The sequence below is a fragment of the Gorilla gorilla genome, chromosome 5, assembly GCF_029281585.2.
Source record: "Gorilla gorilla gorilla isolate KB3781 chromosome 5, NHGRI_mGorGor1-v2.1_pri, whole genome shotgun sequence".
Classification (NCBI taxonomy): Eukaryota; Metazoa; Chordata; class Mammalia; order Primates; family Hominidae; genus Gorilla; species Gorilla gorilla.
In genome coordinates, this window is record NC_073229.2 from 128,886,033 (window position 1) to 128,910,345 (window position 24,313).

The 24,313-nt window shown below is 36.0% G+C and overlaps 1 protein-coding gene across 14 annotated transcripts in view; it reads right to left on the bottom strand.

The window, feature by feature from the left end:
• Nucleotides 1-3,092: 3,092 nt before the first annotated feature.
• Nucleotides 3,093-24,313, bottom strand: part of HACE1 (HECT domain and ankyrin repeat containing E3 ubiquitin protein ligase 1) — a 135,164-nt gene continuing 113,943 nt past the window's right edge. For 8 of the 14 annotated variants that reach the window (XM_055391233.2, XM_055391238.2, XM_055391235.2 and 5 more), the window contains 4 exons: nucleotides 19,560-19,658; nucleotides 19,212-19,282; nucleotides 5,300-5,427; nucleotides 3,093-4,761 (listed from right to left, as the gene is read on the bottom strand). In XM_055391233.2, coding sequence (XP_055247208.1) covers nucleotides 4,571-4,761; nucleotides 5,300-5,427; nucleotides 19,212-19,282; nucleotides 19,560-19,658 — 489 coding nt within the window. In that variant the 3' untranslated portion in view covers nucleotides 3,093-4,570. Of the gene's footprint in view, nucleotides 4,762-5,299; nucleotides 5,428-19,211; nucleotides 19,283-19,559; nucleotides 19,659-24,313 lie in introns of those variants that run through there. The other 6 variants (XM_019030126.4, XM_004044479.5, XM_063707795.1 and 3 more) reach the window with 2 other exon arrangements.

Genomic DNA, 24,313 nt, shown 5'->3' on the forward strand with positions numbered 1-24,313 from the left:
TATTGGACAAATATCCTTATATACATGAACAAGTGGATGCCTAAGATATAAATTCTTAGAATTTTTGTGTCAAAGACTATGCGTACATTGAAAAAATCTGGTGGTGCTACCAAATTGCCTTCCAAAGAATCTGTACCAGTTTACAATCTAAGGGAACATTTCTGATCAACATAGATTCTTTAAAGCAGACTCCAGTGCTTTCAATGGCCAGGAAGATAACATAGAGCAGTGAAGCATGCTGGGCTAAGAAAATGGCGAACTGGTCCGGTGTGGTGACATAATCCCAGCACTTTGGGGAGGCTGAGGCGGGTGGATCACTTGAGGTCCCTAGGGGTTCAAGACCAGCCTGACCAACAAGATGAAACCCCGTCTTTATTAAAAATACAAAAATTAGTCAGGTGTGATGGTGCATGCCTAAAGTCCCAGCTACTCGGGAGGCTGAGGAGCAGAATCACTTGAACCCAGGAGGTGGAGGTTGCAGTGAGCCGAGATCATGCCACTGCACTCCATCCTGGGCAACAGAGTAAAAAAAAAAAAAAAAAAAAAAAAAAAAGAGGGTAGAAAAAAGAGGGGGAAGGGAGGGGGGAGAGAGAGAGGAGGAAATGGCAAACTGGAGAGGGCATTTAGTTATTCAAAGCAGCAGCATTTACTCAATTCCAGAGTAATAATAATGCTTTGCAGGAACATGCACCCATGCACCCAATATTGTCAGATTGTCTCATTGCTCAAAAGGACCCAAAACTCCTGACTTCCGCATGAAATCTTCAGGTTTTGTAAAATGTTGATAACTCATTCAAAATTTTAGAAACAGTATGACAAACAAAACATGTGAGTAGGAATCATCTCCTGGGCCTCCAACTTGTGAGCTATCCTTTAAAGCTTGCGTTTCCTGATACCCAAAAGACTGCCTGAATAGCAGAGGCTGTGTTCAGCAGATTATTTCCAAGCTGGGATTTCCTTCTATTACATTTTGTTTTGGGGTTAACTTGAAAATGGATTTTATTAACCACGTGGTTAATAACTATCTCCTCAAACTATTTGGATAACTTAATCTACTCTGCCCAGATAGTTTCATTAATCAGTTTCCTATAATACATTCCCTTGCTTTATATTCGAGTGTTTTATTTGTTTTCTTCCTTATATGAAACTACCATGTTTTAAGAATTGAGTCATCTTCCTATTAATATAATCTTTTTCCCAAAGGGGAAAATCTAACCATTTTTCTATACTACCTTGCATTCAACATATCCATCTACATATAGAAGAAATTGTGGGAATGGAGTAAATTAGAAAGATGCTACCTCTAAATAGTATTTTTAATCTTTGTAAAATCTCTTTATATTAACTACACTCTTATTTTAAAAATGTGAAAAAATAAATCCTAAAATAACCAGATCTATATTTTAAAATATTCAAATTCATGGTTAAAATACTATTTTATATATATGTATATGGGTTTGTGTATATATATATATGTATATGGGTATATATGTGTATGAATACACACACATATGTGTATGAATACACACACATATGTGTATGAATACGCACACACATATGTGTATGAATACGCACACACATATGTGTATGAATACGCACACACATATGTGTATGAATACGCACACACATATGTGTATGAATACGCACACACATATGTGTATGAATACGCACACACATATGTGTATGAATACGCACACACATATGTGTATGAATACGCACACACATATGTGTATGAATACGCACACACATATGTGTGTATGAATACGCACACACATATGTGTATGAATACGCACGCACGTGTGTATGAATACGCACGCACGTGTGTATGAATACACGTGTGTATGAATACACGTGTGTATGAATACACACGTGTGTATGAATACACACGTGTGTATGAATACACGTGTGTATGAATACACGTGTGTATGAATACACGTGTGTATGAATACACGTGTGTATGAATACACACACACGTGTATATGAATACACACACACGTGTATATGAATACACACACACGTGTATATGAATACACACGTGTATATGAATACACACGTGTATATGAATACACACACACGTGTATATGAATATATACACACGTGCATATGAATACACGTGTATATGAATATATATACACGTGCATATGAATACACGTGTATATGAATATATACACACGTGCATATGAATACACGTGTATATGAATATATACACACGTGCATATGAATACACACGTGTATATGAATATATACACACATATATGTATATGAATATATACACACATATATGTATATGAATATATACACACATATATGTATATGAATATACACACACATATATGAATATACACACACGTGTATATGAATATACACACACGTGTATATGAATATACACACACGTGTATATGAATATACACACACGTGTATATGAATATACACACACGTGTATATGAATATACACACACGTGTATATGAATATACACACACGTGTATATGAATATACACACACGTGTATATGAATATACACACACGTGTATATGAATATACACACACGTGTATATGAATATACACACACGTGTATATGAATATACACACACGTGTATATGAATATACACACACATGTGTATATGAATATACACACACATGTATATGAATATACACACACATATGTATATGAATATACACACATATGTATATGAATATACACACACATATGTATATGAATATACACACACATATGTATATGAATATACACACACATATGTATATGAATATACACACACATATGTATATGAATATATACACATATATATGTATATGAGTATATACATATATATATATTTTTTGAGACAAAGTCTCACAGGCTGGAGTGCAGTCACATGATCATGGCTCATTACAGCCTTGACCTCCTGGGCTCAAGCGATCTCGCACCTAGCCTTCCGACCACAGGCACATGCCACCATGCCCAGCTTATTTTTATTTTTTTGTAGAGATGGGGTCTTCCTATGTTGTCTAGGCTGGTCTTGACTTCTGGGCTTAAGCAATTCTCCCACCTCAGCCTCTCAAAATGCTGAGATTACAGACATAAGCCACCACACTCAGTTATTTAATATTTTATTATCTATCTCTTTTACATAACTACTTGCAAAAAAAACTAATATGACAAAGCCAATGTATTGTATGGTTATAAACAGAAACATATCTGTAAACATTAGTATTATAAGCAGTGTAATATTAAAGGTGGTTATCTATTTGAAAACTCAGAAGGCAGTGACATCTACAATTAAATTTCAAAAAATCAAAACATAAAACATTATTAGCTTCAGTTACTATAAATAAAGCATCTGAATCTTAATTTTAGAGCTAATGGTAAACTTTTAAATAATTCCTAAATTTCATGTAATCTGTTAAGACATATTTTGTTAACATTTAGAAAAGACAAGAGAACAAGAGAACCAAAACCAATGAATTAAAGGAGCTTTATAATTTAGCAAAACTTTCAACTTACATGTCTCTCAAACATTACTGGCAAACATAATGACTGCTTATGAGAAAATCTGCATATGTCATTCTACAAACAGTAATGTCATTAATATTCTATTTTTAGTTTCCAAGGGAAGATCCTAAACATTACAAATCCTTCCGTTAGCATTTCTTCGCGTATGCATGTTCCTACTTCCTGTTCAAACATATGCTGTAACTATTCAAGTACGTCTTTTCAAAATAAAACTGATTAACCACCCAAAAATTCGAAAACCCACCAACATCCAAGTGATATTAGGCACATATCACTTGAACTTGACATTTTAATGATGAAAAGCAAATTTAAGAAGCAAAAAAATTAACATATTTAAATTATAATTTGCACATCAGATTACTTTTTCAGATGTGTCAGAGCTCACAGATAAAAGTAATGAAAAGAAATGTGGTAAAATACATTTTAATTTTACCTTCATTATAAATTAAAATGAGGCATAAGAAAAACATTGAGACCATAATATATACATATGGAAAACTGCACTGAAAGATGCAAATAATTCATACAATATAGTGTAAGCTTTAATATATAAATTATATGTCATTTCATCAACTGTTAGTATCATCAGTCTAAATTTTACAATATATATTAAAATATTAAAATGCTAAAAAAACATTGCAATATAGAATACACTGTGGCAAAATACGTATTTGTGGCTTTATAGACAATCTAAATTAATCCATTCTATACAATAGTTTTCTAAAATATAAATGTCAGTTTACATGCAAAAGAACATACCAGCTGGATGACCTCATATAATATATCAGAAATTAGGAGAAAACACCCTTTTAACAAGACAGTTACATAGCAGAGGTGGAATGTAGAATCAGATTTTGCCTTAATACAATCTTGGATAAAATTAATTATGAAAAAGGACAGTCTCTATTACTTTCAGTTAGCATTTTAAAAAATAAAATCTACTGTGATTTTATATTTTCTAATTGTATCACAGAGAAAACATAAAAGGGAAAAGAGAGAAACAGAAAACCTGATGATCCTTTATAAATTGGAAGCATCAGCCCTGCCTATGGGTTGCATTTAGGCTGCTTTTTTGTTGACATTTTCCCAAATTACTTCTGCCATTCTGAATTGTGCATCAGTAGTCAGAGGAGTTTTCCAGACTTCATTATGCCATTGTGTAACCATAGCTGCCACAATGTAGTGCCACAAGAAGTCTGTCCTTGAGTATTTCTTTACTTGGGTATTCAGGTAACTTGAGCATGTTGATGCTTTAAAAGAAAAATACGCCACCATTAAACAGGAAATCTATAAAATTTCTGATTGTTTTGTCTAGCAGTGAAAACACTACTCATAATTAACATAAAATCATCCTCCCAAATTTGCATTCAGATTGAAAAACCCTAAAGTGGTATTTAAAAAGAAGAAAAAATCTGCTGCATTGCAGTTTCTTTCAGCATGCAAATGCAGTGGAAGAAAATACGTTCCTTTTAGCTTAAAATAAATAAGCAATAGGGTAATTTAGTTTGAAGTGATGGTGTGTAACTCAGTGCTACTTATGATAGTGTAACTTTAGTGATACTTGAACTATAGTCAATTAAATTGTAGGGAGTTAGGGTTTCCTCAAACATTTTCCCTACCAAAAACAGGGGCACAAAAAACTACATAATTACTCATCAATGATTCCAAAATCTTGGAGAGAGATCACAGCTGAGGTTTTCCTCTCAATGCAGCAACAGTTAGACCTCTGATCATTCAAAATTAATCAAAACAATTTGTAAAGCATTTAAATAAACCAAGTCAACATACCACGTGCTTGAAGTTGGTAAAAGATTTGGAGTATATGGCACAGCAGCAATTGTAAAGTTTTGCAATCCACTTCCACCCATGATATTAGCAAACCCACCATGTGGGACCCTGGAACTAAGAGTTTATATCTTAATACATTGTAATCATGAAAGAAAGATATTTGTGACAGATAAATTTCAAGTTCTAAGTTAGGGTAGGAATATATCCAACTCTAGGACAATGACAACACGACACTTTTTAGTCTACAAAACTCCAATTCATTACCGTAAGTTGCTTTGTGATTAGTTAGCAAGCTTCCCCGAGACACCCCTCCACATTTCCATAAGCTATACTATGCTTGCAACTGGCCACAGCACATACCTCAATATTGCATTTAGCATGCTACATTTACAATTATTTGCTTTCATGTGGCTCTCTATTGAAGTGGGGCTGATTTGAGGGCCCAAACAAGTCATATTTACATCTATATCCCTGGGGCTAGCAAAATGCCTGGAGTAGACATTCATTAAATGTTTGTTGAATAGATTAATATTCGATTGACTAATTCAAGCAATACATGCTCTGACATGTAATCCAAATGATTTCCTTGTTTGTGAAAAATATCTAGGCCCTAAAGGTTTGTTTTTTTTATAGTGGAAAAACTGAAAAATTCTTTATGTTCCTCTTTGATTTGATATTCAGAATATCAAATATATTTTTCAAACATCATCTAACATAATGAGGCCACAGGAAGGCTAACATATAATGCATAACACATCAGTAGAAAATTTAATCTTGGGTACATGGCTGTAGAGGATGTAATTACAACTTCTCAAGTTCTATACACACCAAAAAGAAAATTAATATTTCTTCTAAAGTTTGCCCGTGTATGTATCATGATTAAACTGATACAAAAAAAAAATTCTATTGCTTTTAAAATGAGGTGCTGTAGTGCTTTTTGGATAAATTAGAAAAATGACAAAGGAACGTTTAGTGTACAGATTACTAAATACATACTTGCAAACATCTGAATAAAATTTAAAATACTTTCTTAAAAATATGATTTATAACATAAAGCATAGTTTAGGTCACTGAAAAAAAAAGTTGAACCTCAAATAGCCTAGACAGTCTAGAAAAAAAAGAACAAAGGTGGCAGACTCACATATCCTGATTTCAAAACTTATTACAAAGCTGTGGTAATCAAAACAGTGTGATACTGCCAAGAAAAGAGACATATGAACCAGTAGAACAGAATAGAGGCCAGAAATAACCCCTCACATACATAATGAAATTATTTTCAACTAGAGTGCCAACAACATTCAAAGGGGAAAAGACAGTCTTTTCAACGAAGTGTGTTGGGAAAACCGGATATTCACTACAACGAAAATGAAGCTGGACCCTTACTTTACACTAAGTTACTTAAAAACTAACTCAAAATGGATTGAAGAACTAAATGTAAGAGCTGATACTATAAAACTCTTAGAAGAAAATATAAGGGAAAAGCTTCATAATACTGGATTTGGCAATGATTTATTGAATACGACACTAAATTGATATCCAGAACATACAAAGAATTCCCATAGCAAAAAAAAAAAAAAAAAAAAAAACAACAGCCCGATTAAAAATGGGCAAACAATTGAAATAGACCTTTCTCCAAAAACAAGATAAACAAATGCCCAATAAGCACATGAAAAGATGCTCAACATCACCATTTACTAGGGAAATGCCAATCAAAACCACTTCACACTCATTAAGATGACTATTGGCAAAAAATCAAAAAAACAAAAGACAGAAAATTACAAGTATTGGCAAGGATGTGGAGAAATTGCTGCTGGGAATGTAAAATGATGCAGCCTCTGTGGAAAACAGTATGCAGGTTCCTCAACAAAATTAACAGAATTACAATACAGAATTATCATATGATCAGGCAATTCCACTTCTGGGTATATATCCAAAAGAACTGAAAGCACGGACTCAAAGAAGTATCTGCACATCCAGCAGCATTATTCACAATAGCCAAATGGTAGAAGCAACCCAAGTGTCCATCAACAGATGGCTGGATTATTATTTAGCCAAGGGAGTATTATTTAGCCTTAAAAAGGAAGCAAATTTTGATATGTGCTACAAAATGGATGAATCTAGAAGACCTTATGCTAAGTGAAATAAAGCAATCACAAGAGGACAAATATTGTATGATTCCACTTATATGAAGTTCTTAGAGTAGTCAAATTCGTAGACATAAAATTGGTGGTTGTTAGAAGCGGGTGGGAAAGGAGGATGGGGAGTTAGTGTTTAAAGTACAGTTTCAGTTGGGAAAGATGAAAAAATTCAGGAGATGGATGGTGGTGATAGTCACACATTAATGCAAATGCACTTAATGCCACAAAAGTGTACACTTAAAAATTGTTTAAATGATACATTTTATGATATGCATTTACACACACACACACACACACACAAATGGCTGAAAATATGCACCAGGATTGTCTATTTGAAATCACTGATATGTATACATCCACCGGGAAAAAAACATTTAACAATCCAATATGAAAGAATCCCTAAAAACAGCAATTTTCTCTTCTATCTGGGAAGTCGTCTGGTTTGGTTTACTGATGAAATTCTTGAGCTTACTTTAGTAAACCAAGGCAATATTAAAAGTATGCCTGAATCTTGCTTATAAGACACTAATGCATAAACAGTTCCTACTAACAGCAAGAGAATATATACAGAAGACCTGGCTATATCTCTTTGTAAGTTGAAATAAAATTCAACATTAGTTAATTTATAGATTTAACTTTTGCCTAAAAAATTAATAAAGTGACCAAACATAAAAAGGGATAAAAATCAAGCCATTCTGAATTTCCTATGATGTCGAATTTCAAATTAAATGTAACTATTTTTTCAAGGCAAGATGAGAAAATAAATGTTGACATTGATTTTTATACAAATTATAGCACAGTATTTCAATATCAATATGATCAATCTAATGTCCTCCACACAAGTAAATTTTGAACGGTAAGTTAAAAATTCAGAAGATCCTCTAGTTTTAACATCTTAATGAAAATTATTCTATAAGCTGATAAACCATTCCTGAAACCTTATTCCTCTTTTCCTACACTATGAATAAATATGGCTGGCCCCATACTTATATAATCAGATCTGATCATGTTAAGATCATAATTCATCAGGCATAAGTATATATGAGAAAAATAAATAAAAGTCTTTGGTTGAATATTATGACACTTAGATTATACAGTATAAAATTACAGTAAACAAAAATGGCATATTTCTATTTTATTTAAAAAGTAATTGGCCAGGCGCGGTGGCTCACGCCTGTAATCCCAGCACTTTGGGAGGTCGAGGCTGGTAGATCACTTGAGATCAGTAGGGACCAGACTGGCCAACATGGTGAAACCCCGTCTCTACTAAAAATACAAAAATTAGCCAGGCGAAGTGATGTGTGCACCTGTAATTGCAGGCTAAGGAAGGAGAATCGCTTGAACCCAGAAGGTGGAAGTTGCAGTGAGCTGAGATCAACCACTGCACTCCAGCCTGGGCAATAGAGCAAGACTTCATCTCAAAAAAAAAAAAAAAGAAAAGAAAAAAAAAAAGAAATCAGCCGGACACAGTGATTCGCGCCTGTAATCCCAGCACTTTGGGAAGCTGAGGCAGGTGGATCACTTGAGGTCAGGAGATCGAGACCAGCCTGGCCAACATGGTGAAACTCCATCTCTACTAAAAATACAAAATTAGCTGGGCATGGTGGTAAGTGCCTGTAATCCCAGCGACTTGGGAGGGCTTAGGCAGGAGAATCACTTGAACCTGGGAGGCGGGGGTTGCAGTGAGCCGAGATCCAGCCTGAGAAACAGAGCAAGACTCTTTCTCAAAAAAAAAAAAAGGAAAGAAAGAAATCATCAAGTCTGATTCTTAAGGGATAATGAAACAGTAAAACATTTAAGATGGCCTTATAGAGCAACAAAATATTAATGTCAATACTATAAAAATATTTAAAAATCACTTTTTGTATTAATTCTTGGTTCAACAATTGGAACACATTTGATTTTTCAGTAAGGTTGCACTAAATTATACTACAGACCTGTAGAAAGATACTTCAGTATCTAAATATAAACTAATACAGAATCAGAATTTTCCAAAAATTAAAAAAGAAAAACGATTTATACTTTTGGTTTTGAATGACAAGTACTATACCTATACTAATGACTGGGAGTTCGAGGTAAAATTTCAGATTTTAAAAAGCTTAAAACTTTCTCAGTTTGAACTCAAAATATAGAGCTCTAATTACACTCAATGTTGAAAGGTGAATTCTTCAGTCCAAGGGTGAAGCTAGCTCCGTGTTGTTTCCCCTCAGCTTCCTTGGCTTCTACTCTTCACCCACATCTTTCACCTCCATTCAAGTGTGGATTTGCCACACTTCATAACTAAAAAATAGCACACCTCTTTTTCAGCATTGCTAACAATGACTGTACTATTTAAAGTGGAGAAGCCTTGCATATTACTAATTCTAGTGTTTTACTCTATAGGAGCAGCCACCTAAGAGACAATTTAGTACTAAAAAACTTGAATAACTGATTTCTGCATCTTAAAGACTCATACTGACCAAATCATGGGGAAAATATAATAATTCACTAGATGGTGTTGAAGTATAAACCATTTAGAAAAATATACTTGACAACATAAACCAAAATAAGGTCCGGATGGTTTAAAAATTGGAATGTAAAAACAGAAATTATAAAAACTTACATTTAAAAATTTATATAAACATATATATAAAATCTTAGGAGTAGGGAAGGATTTACAAAAACCACAAAGGGAAGTAATGATAATCAATTTGGCAATACGGTAATTTAAAACTTTCAAGTTATAAATTTAAATTACATGGAAATCTCTATATTTAACTTTGATACACCAAGAAAACTATTTGCAGAGTTAATACCCCTAATATATAAACAACACTTAAAACTGAATTTTTAAAAATGATTGTGGAATACCAAATAATAAAGATAGGTAATTCATACCACACATAAAAAACTATATAAAATAAATTATATGAAAGTAAAAATGGGCTGGGTGCGGTGGCTCACGCCTACATGTAATCCCAGCATTTTGGGAGGCCAAGGCAGGCAGATCACAAGGTCAGGAGATCGAGACCACCCTGGCTAACAAGGTGAAACCCCGTCTCTACTAAAAATACAAAAATTAGCCATGCATGGTGGCGGGTGCCTATAGTCCCAGCTACTTGGGAGGCTGAGGCAGGAGAATGGCGTGAACCCAGGAGGTGGAGCTTACAGTGAGCCGAGATGGCGCCAGTGCACTCCAGCCTGGGCGACAGAGCGAGACTCCGTCTCAAAAAAAAAAAAAAAGTAAAAATGACTATACCCTGTGCTGATAAAAGGAGTACGTTCTCTCATTCTCTACTGACATCAATACCCTTCTAGAAGATAAATGAATATATATCAAGATTATAAAAATTTATATATTCTCATACACAAAAATATCCTAAGAATTTATCCTCTATAATCAGACTGTCCCACAAAGATAGAAGCACAAAATATTCCTTATTCATAAATAGGAAAATTTAGCAATAAAGAATCAATTAAAGGAAGTCCCTAAAAATAAAACTAGATAGCCATTAAAAATTACATAGATCTATAAATTGAACAATTTAGTAACATATTGCTAAATTCAAAAAGTTATAAAATAACAATGGTTTTAAAAGTAAAAACTGTATATGTGTTAAAAATTCTAGAAGAATAACAAAAATGTTATCAGTGATTATTTTTAGGAATACAGATTGGAAGTGGTTTTTTTTCTCCTATCTGAATTGTCAAATTATCAACTTTCTTACATAAAAAATATAATTATTTTTTCATCCTTTTTATTAAGTTATTCAAGCCTCTGAGTATTTCTTGGCATTCAGAGACAAAAAACAAAAACAAAAAAAGTTTTTCTTTTATATTTTTAGTCTATAACCTGTTAATAGTTATGTCTTATTTACTTATTATTTTTTATTATTATTATTATTTTTTGAGACAGGGTCTCACACTGTCACCCCAGCTAGAGTGCAGTGGCGCAATCTCAGCTCACTGCAATCTCCACCTCCCAGGCTCAAGTGATCCTCCCACCTAAGACCCCTGAGTAGCTGGGACCACAGGCATGCGCCACCATGCCCAGATAATTTTTGTATTTTTGTAGAGACGGTTTCGCCATGTTGCCCAGGCTGGTCCCAAACTCCTGAGCTCAAGTGATCTGCCCACCTCAGCCTCTCAAAGTGCTAGGATTACAGGCACTACTATAAATGTCTTATCTTTAATACCAAAACAAATCTTTAATACCAAAAACAGTGGGAAGAGTGGTAAGTTATTGACAATTCAGAGTAATGATTCCTCGTTTTAGTTATCTCTAAGCCACAAAAACAATATATTAAATTATTTCCATATTATCATAAAAATACTGCTTACTTGCCAGTAACAAACTGCAAGAGAAGTACCGTGCCCAGCCTATTTATTCTTTAAAATTAGATTTATAGTGTGAGTCCAACTATTTTTCTAACTATACAGTAAAAAGACTAAAAAAAATAAGCAAAATGTTAGTTGTATATATCTCTGAATAGTGGGATCACTTAACATTAAGGATTTTAATTTTCTTCTATTTTCTCCATTTTCCAAATTTTCTACAACGATTAAACACTACTTTTAAAATAAAAAACACGGTTTTTAAAAATTATAGGCCGGGCACGGTGGCTCACACCTGTAATCCTAGCACTTTGGGAGGCCGAGGCGGGTGGATCACCTGAGGTCAGGAGTTCAAGACCAGCTTGGCCAAGATGGTGAAACCTCATCTCTACTAAAAAAAAAAAAAAAAAAAAAAATACAACAATTAGCCGGACATGGTGGCAGGCACCTGTACTCCCAACTACTTGGGAGGCTGAGGCAGGAGAATCACTTGAACCCAGGAGGCTGAGGTTGCAGTGAGCCAAGATCGAGCCACTGCACTCCAGCCTGGGGAACAGAGTGAGACTCTCAAAAAAAAAAAAAAAAAAAAAAAAAAAATTGGGGGAGGAGCCAAGATGGCCGAATAGGAACAGCTCCGGTCTACAGCTCCCAGCGTGAGCGACGCAGAAGACTGTGATTTCTGCATTTCCATCTGAGGTACCGGGTTCATCTCACTAGGGAGTGCCAGACAGTGGGTGCAGGTCAGTGGGTGCGCGCACCGTGCGCGAGCAGAAGCAGAGTGAGGCATTGCCTCTCTTGGGAAGCGCGAGGGGTCAGGGAGTTCCCTTTCCGAGTCAAAGAAAGGGGTGAAGAACGCACCTGGAAAATCGGGTCACTCCCACCCGAATACTGCACTTTTCCGACGGGCTTAAAAAACGGCCCACCACGAGATTGTATCCTGCACCTGGCTCGGAGGGTCCTACGCCCACGGAGTCTCGCTGATTGCTAGCACAGCAGTCTGAGATCAAACTGCAAGGCAGCAGCGAGGCTGGGGGAGGGGCACCCGCCATTGCCCAGGCTTGATTAGGTAAACAAAGCAGCCAGGGAAGCTCGAACTGGGTGGAGCCCACCACAGCTCAAGGAGGCCTGCCTGTCTCTGTAGGCTCCACCTCTGGGGGCAGGGCACAGACAAACAAAAAGACAGCAGTAACCTCTGCAGACTTAAATGTCCCTGTCTGATAGCTTTGAGGAGAGCAGTGGTTCTCCCAGCATGCAGCTGGAGATCTGAGAACGGGCAGACTGCCTCAAGTGGGTCCCTGACCCCTGACCCCTGAGCAGCCTAACTGGGAGGGACCCCCCAGCAGGGGCACACTGACACCTCACATGGCAGGGTATTCCAACAGACCTGCAGCTGAGGGTCCTGTCTGTTAGAAGGAAAACTAACAAACAGAAAGGACATCCACACCAAAAACCCATCTGTACATCACCATCATCAAAGACCAAAAGTAGATAAAACCAAAAAGATGGGGAGAAAACAGAACAGAAAAACTGGAAACTCTAAAAAGCAGAGCGCCTCTCCTCCTCCAAAGGAACGCAGTTCCTCACCAGCAACGGAACAAAGCTGGATGGAGAATGACTTTGACGAGCTGAGAGAAGAAGGCTTCAGACGATCAAATTACTCTGAGCTACGGGAGGACATTCAAACCAAAGGCAAAGAAGTTGAAAACTTTGAAAAAAATTTAGAAGAATGTATAACTAGAATAACCAATACAGAGAAGTGCTTAAAGGAGCTGATGGAGCTGAAAACCAAGGCACAAGAACTACGTGAAGAATGCAGAAGCCTCAGGAGCCAATGCAATCAACTGGAAGAAAGGGTATCAGCGATGGAAGATGAAATGAATGAAATGAAGTGAGAAGGGAAGTTCAGAGAAAAAAAAATAAAAAGAAATGAGCAAAGCCTCCAAGAAATATGGGACTATGTGAAAAGACCAAATCTATGTCTGATTGGTGTACCTGAAAGTGATGAGGAGAATGGAACCAAGTTGGAAAACACTCTGCAGGATATTATCCAGGAGAACTTCCCCAATCTAGCAAGGCAGGCCAACGTTCAGATTCAGGAAATACAGAGAACGCCACAAAGATACTCCTCGAGAAGGACAACTCCAAGACACATAATTGTCAGATTCACCAAAGTTGAAATGAAGGAAAAAATGTTAAGGGCAGCCAGAGAGAAAGGTCGGGTTGCCCTCAAAGGGAAGCCCATCAGACTAACAGCGGATCTCTCGGCAGAAACCCTACAAGCCAGAAGAGAGTGGGGGCCGATATTCAACATTCTTAAAGAAAAGAATTTTCAACCCAGAATTTCATATCCAGCCAAACTAAGCTTCATAAGCAAAGGAGAAATAAAATACTTTACAGACAAGCAAATGCTGAGAGATTTTGTCACCACCAGGCCTGCCCTAAAAGAGCCTGAAGGAAGCACTCGCTAAACATGGAAAGGAACAACTGGTACCAGCCGCTGCAAAATCATGCCAAAATGTAAAGACCATCAAGACTAGGAAGAAACTGCATCAACTAACGAGCAAAATAACCAGCTAACATAATGAAAGGATCAAATTCACACATAACAATATTAACTTTAAATGTAAATGGACTAAATGCTCCAATTAAAAGACACAGACTGGCAAATTGGATAAAGAGCAAAGACCCATCAGTGTGCTGTATTCAGGAAACCCATCTCATGTGCAGAGACACACATAGGCTCAAAATAAAAGGATGGAGGAAGATCTACCAAGCAAATGGAAAACAAAAAAAGGCAGGGGTTGCAATCCTAGTCTCTGATAAAACAGACTTTAAACCAACAAAGATCAAAAGAGACAAAGAAGGCCATTACATAATGGTAAAGGCATGAATTCAACAAAAAGAGCTAACTATCCTAAATATATATGCACCCAATACAGGAGCACCAAGATTCATAAAGCAAGTCCTGAGTGACCTACAAAGAGACTTAGACTCCGACACATTAATAATGGGAGACTTTAACACCCCACTGTCAACATTAGACAGATCAACGAGACAGAAAGTCAACAAGGATACACAGGAATTGAACTCAGCTCTGCACCAAGCGGACCTAATAGACATCTACAGAACTCTCCACCCCAAATCAACAGAATATACATTTTTTTCAGCACCACACCACACCTATTCCAAAATTGACCACATACTGGGAAGTAAAGCTCTCCTCAGCAAATGTAAAAGAACAGAAATTACAACAAACTATCTCTCAGACCACAGTGCAATCAAACTAGAACTCAGGATTAAGAATCTCACTCAAAACCGCTCAACTACATGGAAACTGAACAACCTGCTCCTGAATGACTACTGGGTACATAACGAAATGAAGGCAGAAATAAAGATGTTCTTTGAAACCAATGAGAACAAAGACACAACATACCAGAATCTCTGGGACACATTCAAAGCAGTGTGTAGAGGGAAATTTATAGCACTAAATGCCCACAAGAGAAAGCAGGAAAGATCCAAAATTGACACCCTAACATCACAATTAAAAGAACTAGAAAAGCAAGAGCAAACACATTCAAAAGCTAGCAGAAGGCAAGAAATAACTAAAATCAGAGCAGAACTGAAGGAAATAGAGACAAAAAAACCCTTCAAAAAATTCATGAATCCAGGAGCTGATTTTTTGAAAGGATCAACAAAATTGATAGACCGCTAGCAAGACTAATAAAGAAAAAAGGAAGAATCAAATAGATGCAATAAAAAATGATAAAGGGGATATCACCACCGATCCCACAGAAATACAAACTACCATCAGAGAAGACTACAAACACCTCTATGCAAATAAACTAGAAAATCTAGAAGAAATGGAGAAATTCCTTGACACATACACTCTCCCAAGACTAAACCAGGAAGAAGTTGAATCTCTGAATAGACCAATAACAGGAGCTGAAATTGTGGCAATAATCAATAGCTTACGAACCAAAAAGAGTCCAGGACCAGATGGATTCACAGCCGAATTCTACCAGAGATACAAGGAGGAACTGGTACCATTCCTTCTGAAACTATTCCAATCAATAGAAAAAGAGGGAATCCTCCCTAACTCATTTTATGAGGCCAGCATCATCCTGATACCAAAGCCAGGCAGAGACACAACAAAAAAAGAGAATTTTGGACCAATATCCTTGATGAACATTGATGCAAAAATCCTCAATAAAATACTGGCAAACCGAATCCAGCAGCACATCAAAAAGCTTATCCACCATGATCAAGTGGGCTTCATCCCTGGGATGCAAGGCTGGTTCAATATACGCAAATCAATAAATGTAATCCAGCATATAAACAGAGCCAAAGACAAAAACCACATGATTATCTCAATAGATGCAGAAAAAGCCTTTGACAAAATTCAACAACCCTTCATGCTAAAAACTCTCAATAAATTAGGTATTGATGGGATGTATTTCAAAATAATAAGAGCTATCTATGACAAACCCACAGCCAATATCATACTGAATGGGCAAAAACTGGAAGCATTCCCTTTGAAAACTGGCACAAGACAGGGATGCCCTCTCTCACCACTCTTATTCAACATAATGTTGGAAGTTCTGGCCAGGGCAATCAGGCAGGAGAAGGAAATAAAGGGTATTCAATTAGGAAAAGAGGAAGTTAAATTGTCCCTGTTTGCAGATGACATGATTGTATATCTAGAAAACCCCACTGTCTCAGCCCAAAATCTCCTTAAGCTGATAAGCAACTTCAGCAAAGTCTCAGGATACAAAATCAATGTACAAAAATCACAAGCATTCTTATACACCAATAACAGACAAACAGAGAGCCAAATCATGAGTGAACTCCCATTCATAATTGCTTCAAAGAGAATAAAATACCTAGGAATCCAACTTACAAGGGATGTGAAGGACCTCTTCAAGGAGAACTACAAACCACTGCTCAACGAAATAAAAGAGGACATAAACAAATGGAAGAACATTCCATGCTCATGGGTAGGAAGAATCAATATCATGAAAATGGCCATACTGCCCAAGGTAATTTACAGATTCAATGCCATCCCCATCAAGCTACCAATGCCTTTCTTCACAGAATTGGAAAAAACTCCTTTAAAGTTCATATGGAACCAACAAAGAGCCCGCATCACCAAGTCAATCCTAAGCCAAAAGAACAAAGCTGGAGGCATCACACTACCTGACTTCAAACTATACTACAAGGCTACAGTAACCAAAACAGCATGGTACTGGTACCAAAACAGAGATATAGATCAATGGAACAGAACAGAGCCCTCAGAAATAACGCCGCATACCTACAACTATCTGATCTTTGACAAACCTGAGAAAAACAAGCAATGGGGAAAGGATTCCCTATTTAATAAATGGTGCTGGGAAAACTGGCTAGCCATATGGAGAAAGCTGAAACTGGATCCCTTCCTTACACCTTATACAAAAATCAATTCAAGATGGATTAAAGACTTAAACGTTAGACCTAAAACCATAAAAACCCTAGAAGAAAACCTAGGCATTACCATTCAGGACATAGGCATGGGCAAGGACTTCATGTCTAAAACACCAAAAGCAATGGCAACAAAAGCCAAAATTGACAAACGGGATCTAATTAAACTAAAGAGCTTCTGCACAGCAAAATAAACTACCATCAGAGTGAACAGGCAACCTACAAAATGGGAGAAAATTTTCGCAACCTACTCATCTGACAAAGGGCTAATATCCAGAATCTACAATGAACTCAAACAAATTTACAAGAAAAAAACAAACAACCCCATCAAAAAGTGAGCGAAGGACATGAACAGACACTTCTCAAAAGAAGACATTTATGCAGCCAAAAAACACATGAAAAAATGCTCATCATCACTGGCCATCAGAGAAATGCAAATCAAAACCACAATGAGATACCATCTCACACCAGTTAGAATGGCGATCATTAAAAAGTCAGGAAACAACAGGTGCTGGAGAGGATGTGGAGAAATAGGAACACTTTTACAGTGCTGGTGGGACTGTAAACTAGTTCAACCATTGTGGAAGTCAGTGTGGCCATTCCTCAGGGATCTAGAACTAGAAATACCATTGGACCCAGCCATCCCATTACTGGGTATATACCCAAAGGACTATAAATCATGCTGCTATAAAGACACATGCACACGTATGTTTATTGTGGCATTACTCACGATAGCAAAGACTTGGAACCAACCCAAATGTCCAACAATGATAGACTGGATTAAGAAAATGTGGCACATATACACCATGGAATACTATGCAGCCATAAAAAATGATGAGTTCATATCCTTTGTAGGGACATGGATGAAATTGGAAATCATCATTCTCAGTAAACTATCGCAAGAACAAAAAACCAAACACCGCATATTCTCACTCATAGGTGGGAACTGAACAATGAGATCACATGGACACAGGAAGGGGAATATCACACTCTGGGGACTGTTGTGGGGTGGGGGGAAGGGGGAGGGATAGCACTGGGAGATATACCTAATGCTAGATGACGAGTTAGTGGGTGCAGCGCACCAGCATGGCACATGTATACATATGTAACTAACCTGTACAATGTGCACATGTACCCTAAAACTTAAAGTATAATTTAAAACAAAAAAAATTATATATATATGTATTTTATGTAGATACACATTCACTATTATGCTTTTTAAATATGCAGAAAAAACACAGAAGTAAATATATTAAATTGTTTATAGCAGTTATGGCTGATGGGCTATGGTTTTTCTTATTCTAATTTTCTATTTTCTAACTTTCCTAGGAGAAATATGTACATTTATAATGAAAAAACCGAACTACATTTTCATAAATAGAAGATAAAATTCTGTTATCCAAAATGAAAATCAGACTTTTTTTACATCTTTCAGAAATACAAGCTAAAAGATGGCTAAATCATCTAGTTTTCTAATATCTATTATATTTAACTGGTTCCAAAAGTGAACTTTTCAGAGAAGTGTAGTACCACAAATTATTTTTTAGGCCATGAATCTTGACACTTTAAAGTTTACTTTGAATTACAGAAAAACTGTTGTGTATGGGTAATACAGAGTTAACCAGGATAAACTGAATTGCCTTACTATTAAACCAAACCAGCAATATACAAATATTAAAATATTAAAATAATATACAAATATTAAAAATTTGGCTACTATCATTGACCTACCTGCAGAGTGAAAAGATTTCCAAATTATAAAGTACAATATACTGATAATCCTAATTGGAGATGCTTTTTAATATATTAAGTAAGCATGATTGCTCACTACTATAAATGTCTTATCTTTAATACCAAAATAAATCTTTTTTTAATACCTAAAACAGTGGAAAGGGTGGTAAGTTACTGACAATTCAGAGTAATAATTCCTTATTTTAGTTATCTCTAAGCCATTAAAAGCAGAATACATTAAATTATTTCCATATTATCATAAAAATACTGCTTACCTGCCCGTAACAAACTGTAAGAGAAGAACTCTCTCCTCTTGAGTAATGTCTTCTACAACTTCCCAGAACCACTAACAACAAGAACAAAAAACTTAGCTCATATTTCAGAGCAATTGTAGACTTCTCAATACCAGAGAAATATGCAATATTCATAAAGCACATTTTATTCTATGAAACTCGTTTACCAAAAATGATTTCATGCAAAGCTTTCATATGCACTAATTCCCACAAGAATAATTTGGGTAAACACTTTACTTTGTTAATTAAGTTTTCATCCAATAGTGCTGAAAAGCTTACAAAATTAAACGGCAAAACTTAACTTCATTCTAAGCTCTAGAGAAATTTTACCTGAATAACTGGATCTTCTCTTTCATAGCCACTTGTGTATTCTGTATTTTTTATCCAATCACTCACATCAATTTCCGGCATTCCAGAAAGCAGTAGCTCCTTGGGGGAAGAAGAAAAATATTTCAATAATTTTCTTTAGGGAAAAAAGTTATTATATTTAAGTGGTAAATTTGCCTTAATTAGAAACTAATCCCATGTAAAACTGATATATTTTTGTGACAGTTCCTGCATGTCATCAATAACAAGCATTACATGAGAGAGAATCCTTGACGGTGATAATCTCAAATATTATAAGATGTGGAGATGTTTCCACATTGATACAATTTCATTAAAACATAAGAGATTATAGTTTATATGTTTATGTGTGAACATATGCAACAACAGTTTATATGTGCAAAAGTTTTATGAACATTATCTTTGGTTTACTTTATATTTTTACATTTCTTTGCAATTTTGTTAACTTCTGTAAGGAGACAGTATTCTCAACATGAAAGTGACAACAAAGACCTGAATAAATACTTGACTAAACAAGGGGAAAGTCATCAAGAAATCATTATCATGAGGAAAAAGGAGGTAATATAAAAATAGTTATGACTTTTAAAAAAGATTTAGGCCTTTTAGGAATTCAATTCTGGAATAATTTGGATCCTGTAAAGTCAATTTTCTCCAAAGTCAAAAAAAATGCAATTTTCCTAATGACTTGATAGGTTTATTTTATCCAGGAAGATCATCAAAGACACAAAATCTCAATCATATAAGTAAAAATGAAATTAAGAATGGCAAAGTATTTACCTTTTTGTTTTCCAAGGGAAAGGAGGACATGAAAAGAGCTTGTCCACTTCTCTGAATCAGTCCATATATCACAGTTAGAGATGCTTACATAGTCAGGGGAGGCAATGATTGGCCTACACTTTACACTGATGATTCAGAATATCAGGATTTCCTTTTTTTTTTTTTTTTTGAGACCGAGTCTGGCTCTGTCACCCAGGCTGCAGTGCAGTGGCATGGCTCACTGCAAGCTCCACCTCCCGGGTTCACGCCATTCTCCCACCTCAGCCTCCCAAGTAGCTGGGACTACAGGCGCCCGCCACCATGCCCGGCTAATTTTTTTGTAGTTTTAGTAGAGATGAGGTTTCACCATGTTAGCCAGGATGGTCTCAATCTCCTGACCTTGTGATCCACCCACCTCGGCCTCCAAAAGTGCTGGAATTACAGGTGTGAACCACCATGCCCGGCCAGGATTTCTTATTACAGGGATGTAGATACCCTGTGATTCAAAATCATGTCTCCTATAGTAAACTACTCACAACATATACCTGACCTTGTACCTTAAATAACATTGATATAAGGCAACATCTGAGAACTCTTGAGGGTTTCCAAGATGTACTCAGTGGGTCCATGAGGTTCTCCCTTTTCCAACTTTATCTGTATGAGGTTGAGTTTTCTTCATATATTTCAACCAAACAACATACCAAAATAGATTATACACAAAAGCAGTTATAAGGGCCCATTTGTCTTCTACTAAGCTAGACATTAAAGAAATTTGCAAAACTGTAAAATAGTACCAGTCTTCCCACTGTTTCGGTTTTGTTCTGGAAAATGCAATTTTAGTTTTTCAAATGTTCTCTATGTTAATATAATAATGGATTATTTTATGTGAATAAAATATTTTACATTTCTGTTTTAATTTCAAGTAAATATCCATTGACATAACCCACATAAACAAAAACTCTTTTGTTTTAAGGGGTCCTAAGACCAAAAAGTTTTAGAACTGCTAGTATAGGGTGTGTTTTAGTCCTAGTCACAGTGTTATAGAATCCTTTTCCTAGATGAAGACAGTCTAGTCTACATTGACCACCCCCAAATACATGCTCTAGCTTCCTTTGCACTGCAGACTGGCTGCTTTGCCTGCTGGCTGTCTTGCCAGCTGGCTTTGGTTTGGGTTTGGAGCCTGGGAAACATAGGCAGTTAGTCTGGAGGTGAGAGTACTCTCTGCTGCCCCACTGCTTCAGCACCTCTTTGCAGTAGCTATGGCTCCTCAAGTATGGCTACCATCAGGTGGCCCCTCCTTGGCGGTTCAGGCTCCCACGGGACTCTTCACAGTAATTCCTCTACCTGTCTCTTCAGTCCTAGGGATGATAAAGGCTTTCCCTGTTGCCAGTCTGTGGATGTCTCACTAGACATTGTTTATTCTTAACACTGCCCATACCTCTGTAATAGTCCCTTTGTTAAAGTTTTGATATTTCAACCATCTGGAGAAATTCTGTTCCCTGGCAGGACTCTGATATAGTTTTGCTAAAAGGGAGTGGGACAGGCTTTACGCATGCCTTACAATTCATGAGTTTAATCCTTTTCCCTTCTAGGCTGAAGATAAGCTTTCAATAATATTAAGTATGCTTTCATTATTCATAATTATGAATAAAAATGACTAACATTATATTCTCTCAAGAAATTTGAAGCACTTCATGAATATCACATTAATTGTTACGATTTTTTTTGAAGAAGAAGAAAAAGAAAGGATCTTTATTATCCCATCTGGTTACTAAACTGACCAAAAACAAACAGATGAAATGAGAATTCCAGAATAAAAGGTACATATTAAGAAAAATATTTTAAGTCCCAATCAATTTTTTTAATACAACAAAATAATTGAATTCATCTGTTGGAACTATGTGTAAGGTATATAACTCATACTAATAGTTAGAAACTGAATCATGAAAGTATTCACAGCCATCAGCTTACCTAGCATCACACGATTCAGTGTTTTTATATTCTGGTTCTATCATGGATAAATTCACAAGCAGCACAGTATGAAAGAACAGTCCACAGTCATCTCTTGATGCCTTCTGTCTACAATGGATGACTACAACTCCAGTTCAGTACACTGGAGCTACTTGATACCTTCTCCTCACTAAAACTCTAGAATTTAACCTGAATCCTTTAACTCAGATGCACATCTAGTTTAGACGTTTGCACCAAATTTTTTAAAAGTCTGCTTTCTCAGTGCAGCATAGCCCTCCCCTATGAAAGACACAAAGTCACACAAAAAGTTCTAAAGCCAAGTCCCTCTGATTACTCATGCCACCAAGCAGCAGACTGGCAACAGTGATGGTATCTGGGGTCAGGGAACATGAGTTCATAGCCTACCACTAACACATGCTCTATGACCATGAACAAGTTCCATATCTTCTTTGGCCTAGTTTTCTCATCTGTAAAATGGGGACAATAGTACTCACCTCAAGAGATTTTTTGTGAGCGTTTTTAAAATTAATACATATAAAATACCTGGCAAATACTAAATGCTTAATAATTATTATTATCACTGTATAAATCAAGACCATGCCTACAATGTTGCTCTTCCCAAATGTGAATCAGCTCAACTTAGTAAAGTCAGAGTCCAAGACAAACTAGGAACCTGATCTAAATTTTAATGTAAGAGCCACAATTAAAAACTTACCAGTAACAGACCTAAATGTGAAAGATAAAGGAATAAAGCTTTTAAAAGAAAACACAGAAAAATATCTTCACAGCTTTAGAGTAAGAAACAGTTTCTAAAACAGGACACAAAAAGCTTCTTCCATCAAAAAAAAAAAAACAAAAAACAAAAAAAACTGATAAACTGAACTATGTTAAACCCCAAAATTTTTATTCGCTGAAAAGACCTGAGTAGAAAATATTCGTGATACATGTATCTGATAAAAGACTCTTATAAAAGAATACATAAAGAGTCCTACAAATCAGTAAAAAGAAAAAAAAACACAATAGAAAAGTGGACAAATTACTTAAATAGACACTTCGAAAACAGTACACAAATGGCTATAATCATAAAAGGTGTGTAACTTCATTAGCTATCAGGTAAATACAAATTAAAATCTCAAGGAAAGACCACTACTGAATTACCAGAATGGAAATGAAAAAGATGGAAAATTATCAAATGCTAGTGAGAATGCAGAACACCCAGAACTCTCACACCTCCTAATGGGAGTGTAAACTGATGCATCACTTGGGAAACTATCTGCTCCTATCTACTGAAATGGGGTACACGCACAGCCTATGTCCCAGCAATTCCACTCCAAGGCATATAACCTACAGAATGCTAACTTATGTTTTCCTAAAGGCATGTTTATAGCAGCAGTACTTGAAAGAGCCTGAAACTGAAAAGTACCCACTAAATGTTCATCAAGAGTAGAAAAGACTAAAGGAAACTGAAATGCTATACAGCAATTAAAATGAACAAATTACCAACTGCATGCAACAATATGTATGATTCCCACAAACAAAAACTTGAGCTAAGAAAGCCAGATACATTCTATTTACATAATTCTAAAATAGGAGAATCTCGTCTATGATTTTAGAAGTCAGGAGAATGGTTACCCTTAAGGTGGGAGAATGACTGGAGGGGGATGACAGAGTGACATATGGGGTGCTAGAATTTCTGTTTCTTCATCTGGGTGTTAGTTTCATGGGTATGTTCAGTTTGTTAAAACTTATCAAGCTATACATTTATGATGTGTGTCCTTTTCTGCATGTATATCATAACCCAAAGTTTTATAAACTTATTGATATCAGTAAATTACAAGGCAAAGTTTTCATCAATTATTTTTGTTGGCTATTTGTTTTTTTACATACATATAGGTCCAGCAAATAACTAATGCTCTGTTTTGAATTTCAAAAGGCTAATTTAATCCAAGCACAGTACAGGAAAAGCCATATTTCAGTCAGGTCTAATAATATAATAGCTCGAATAGTCCTCC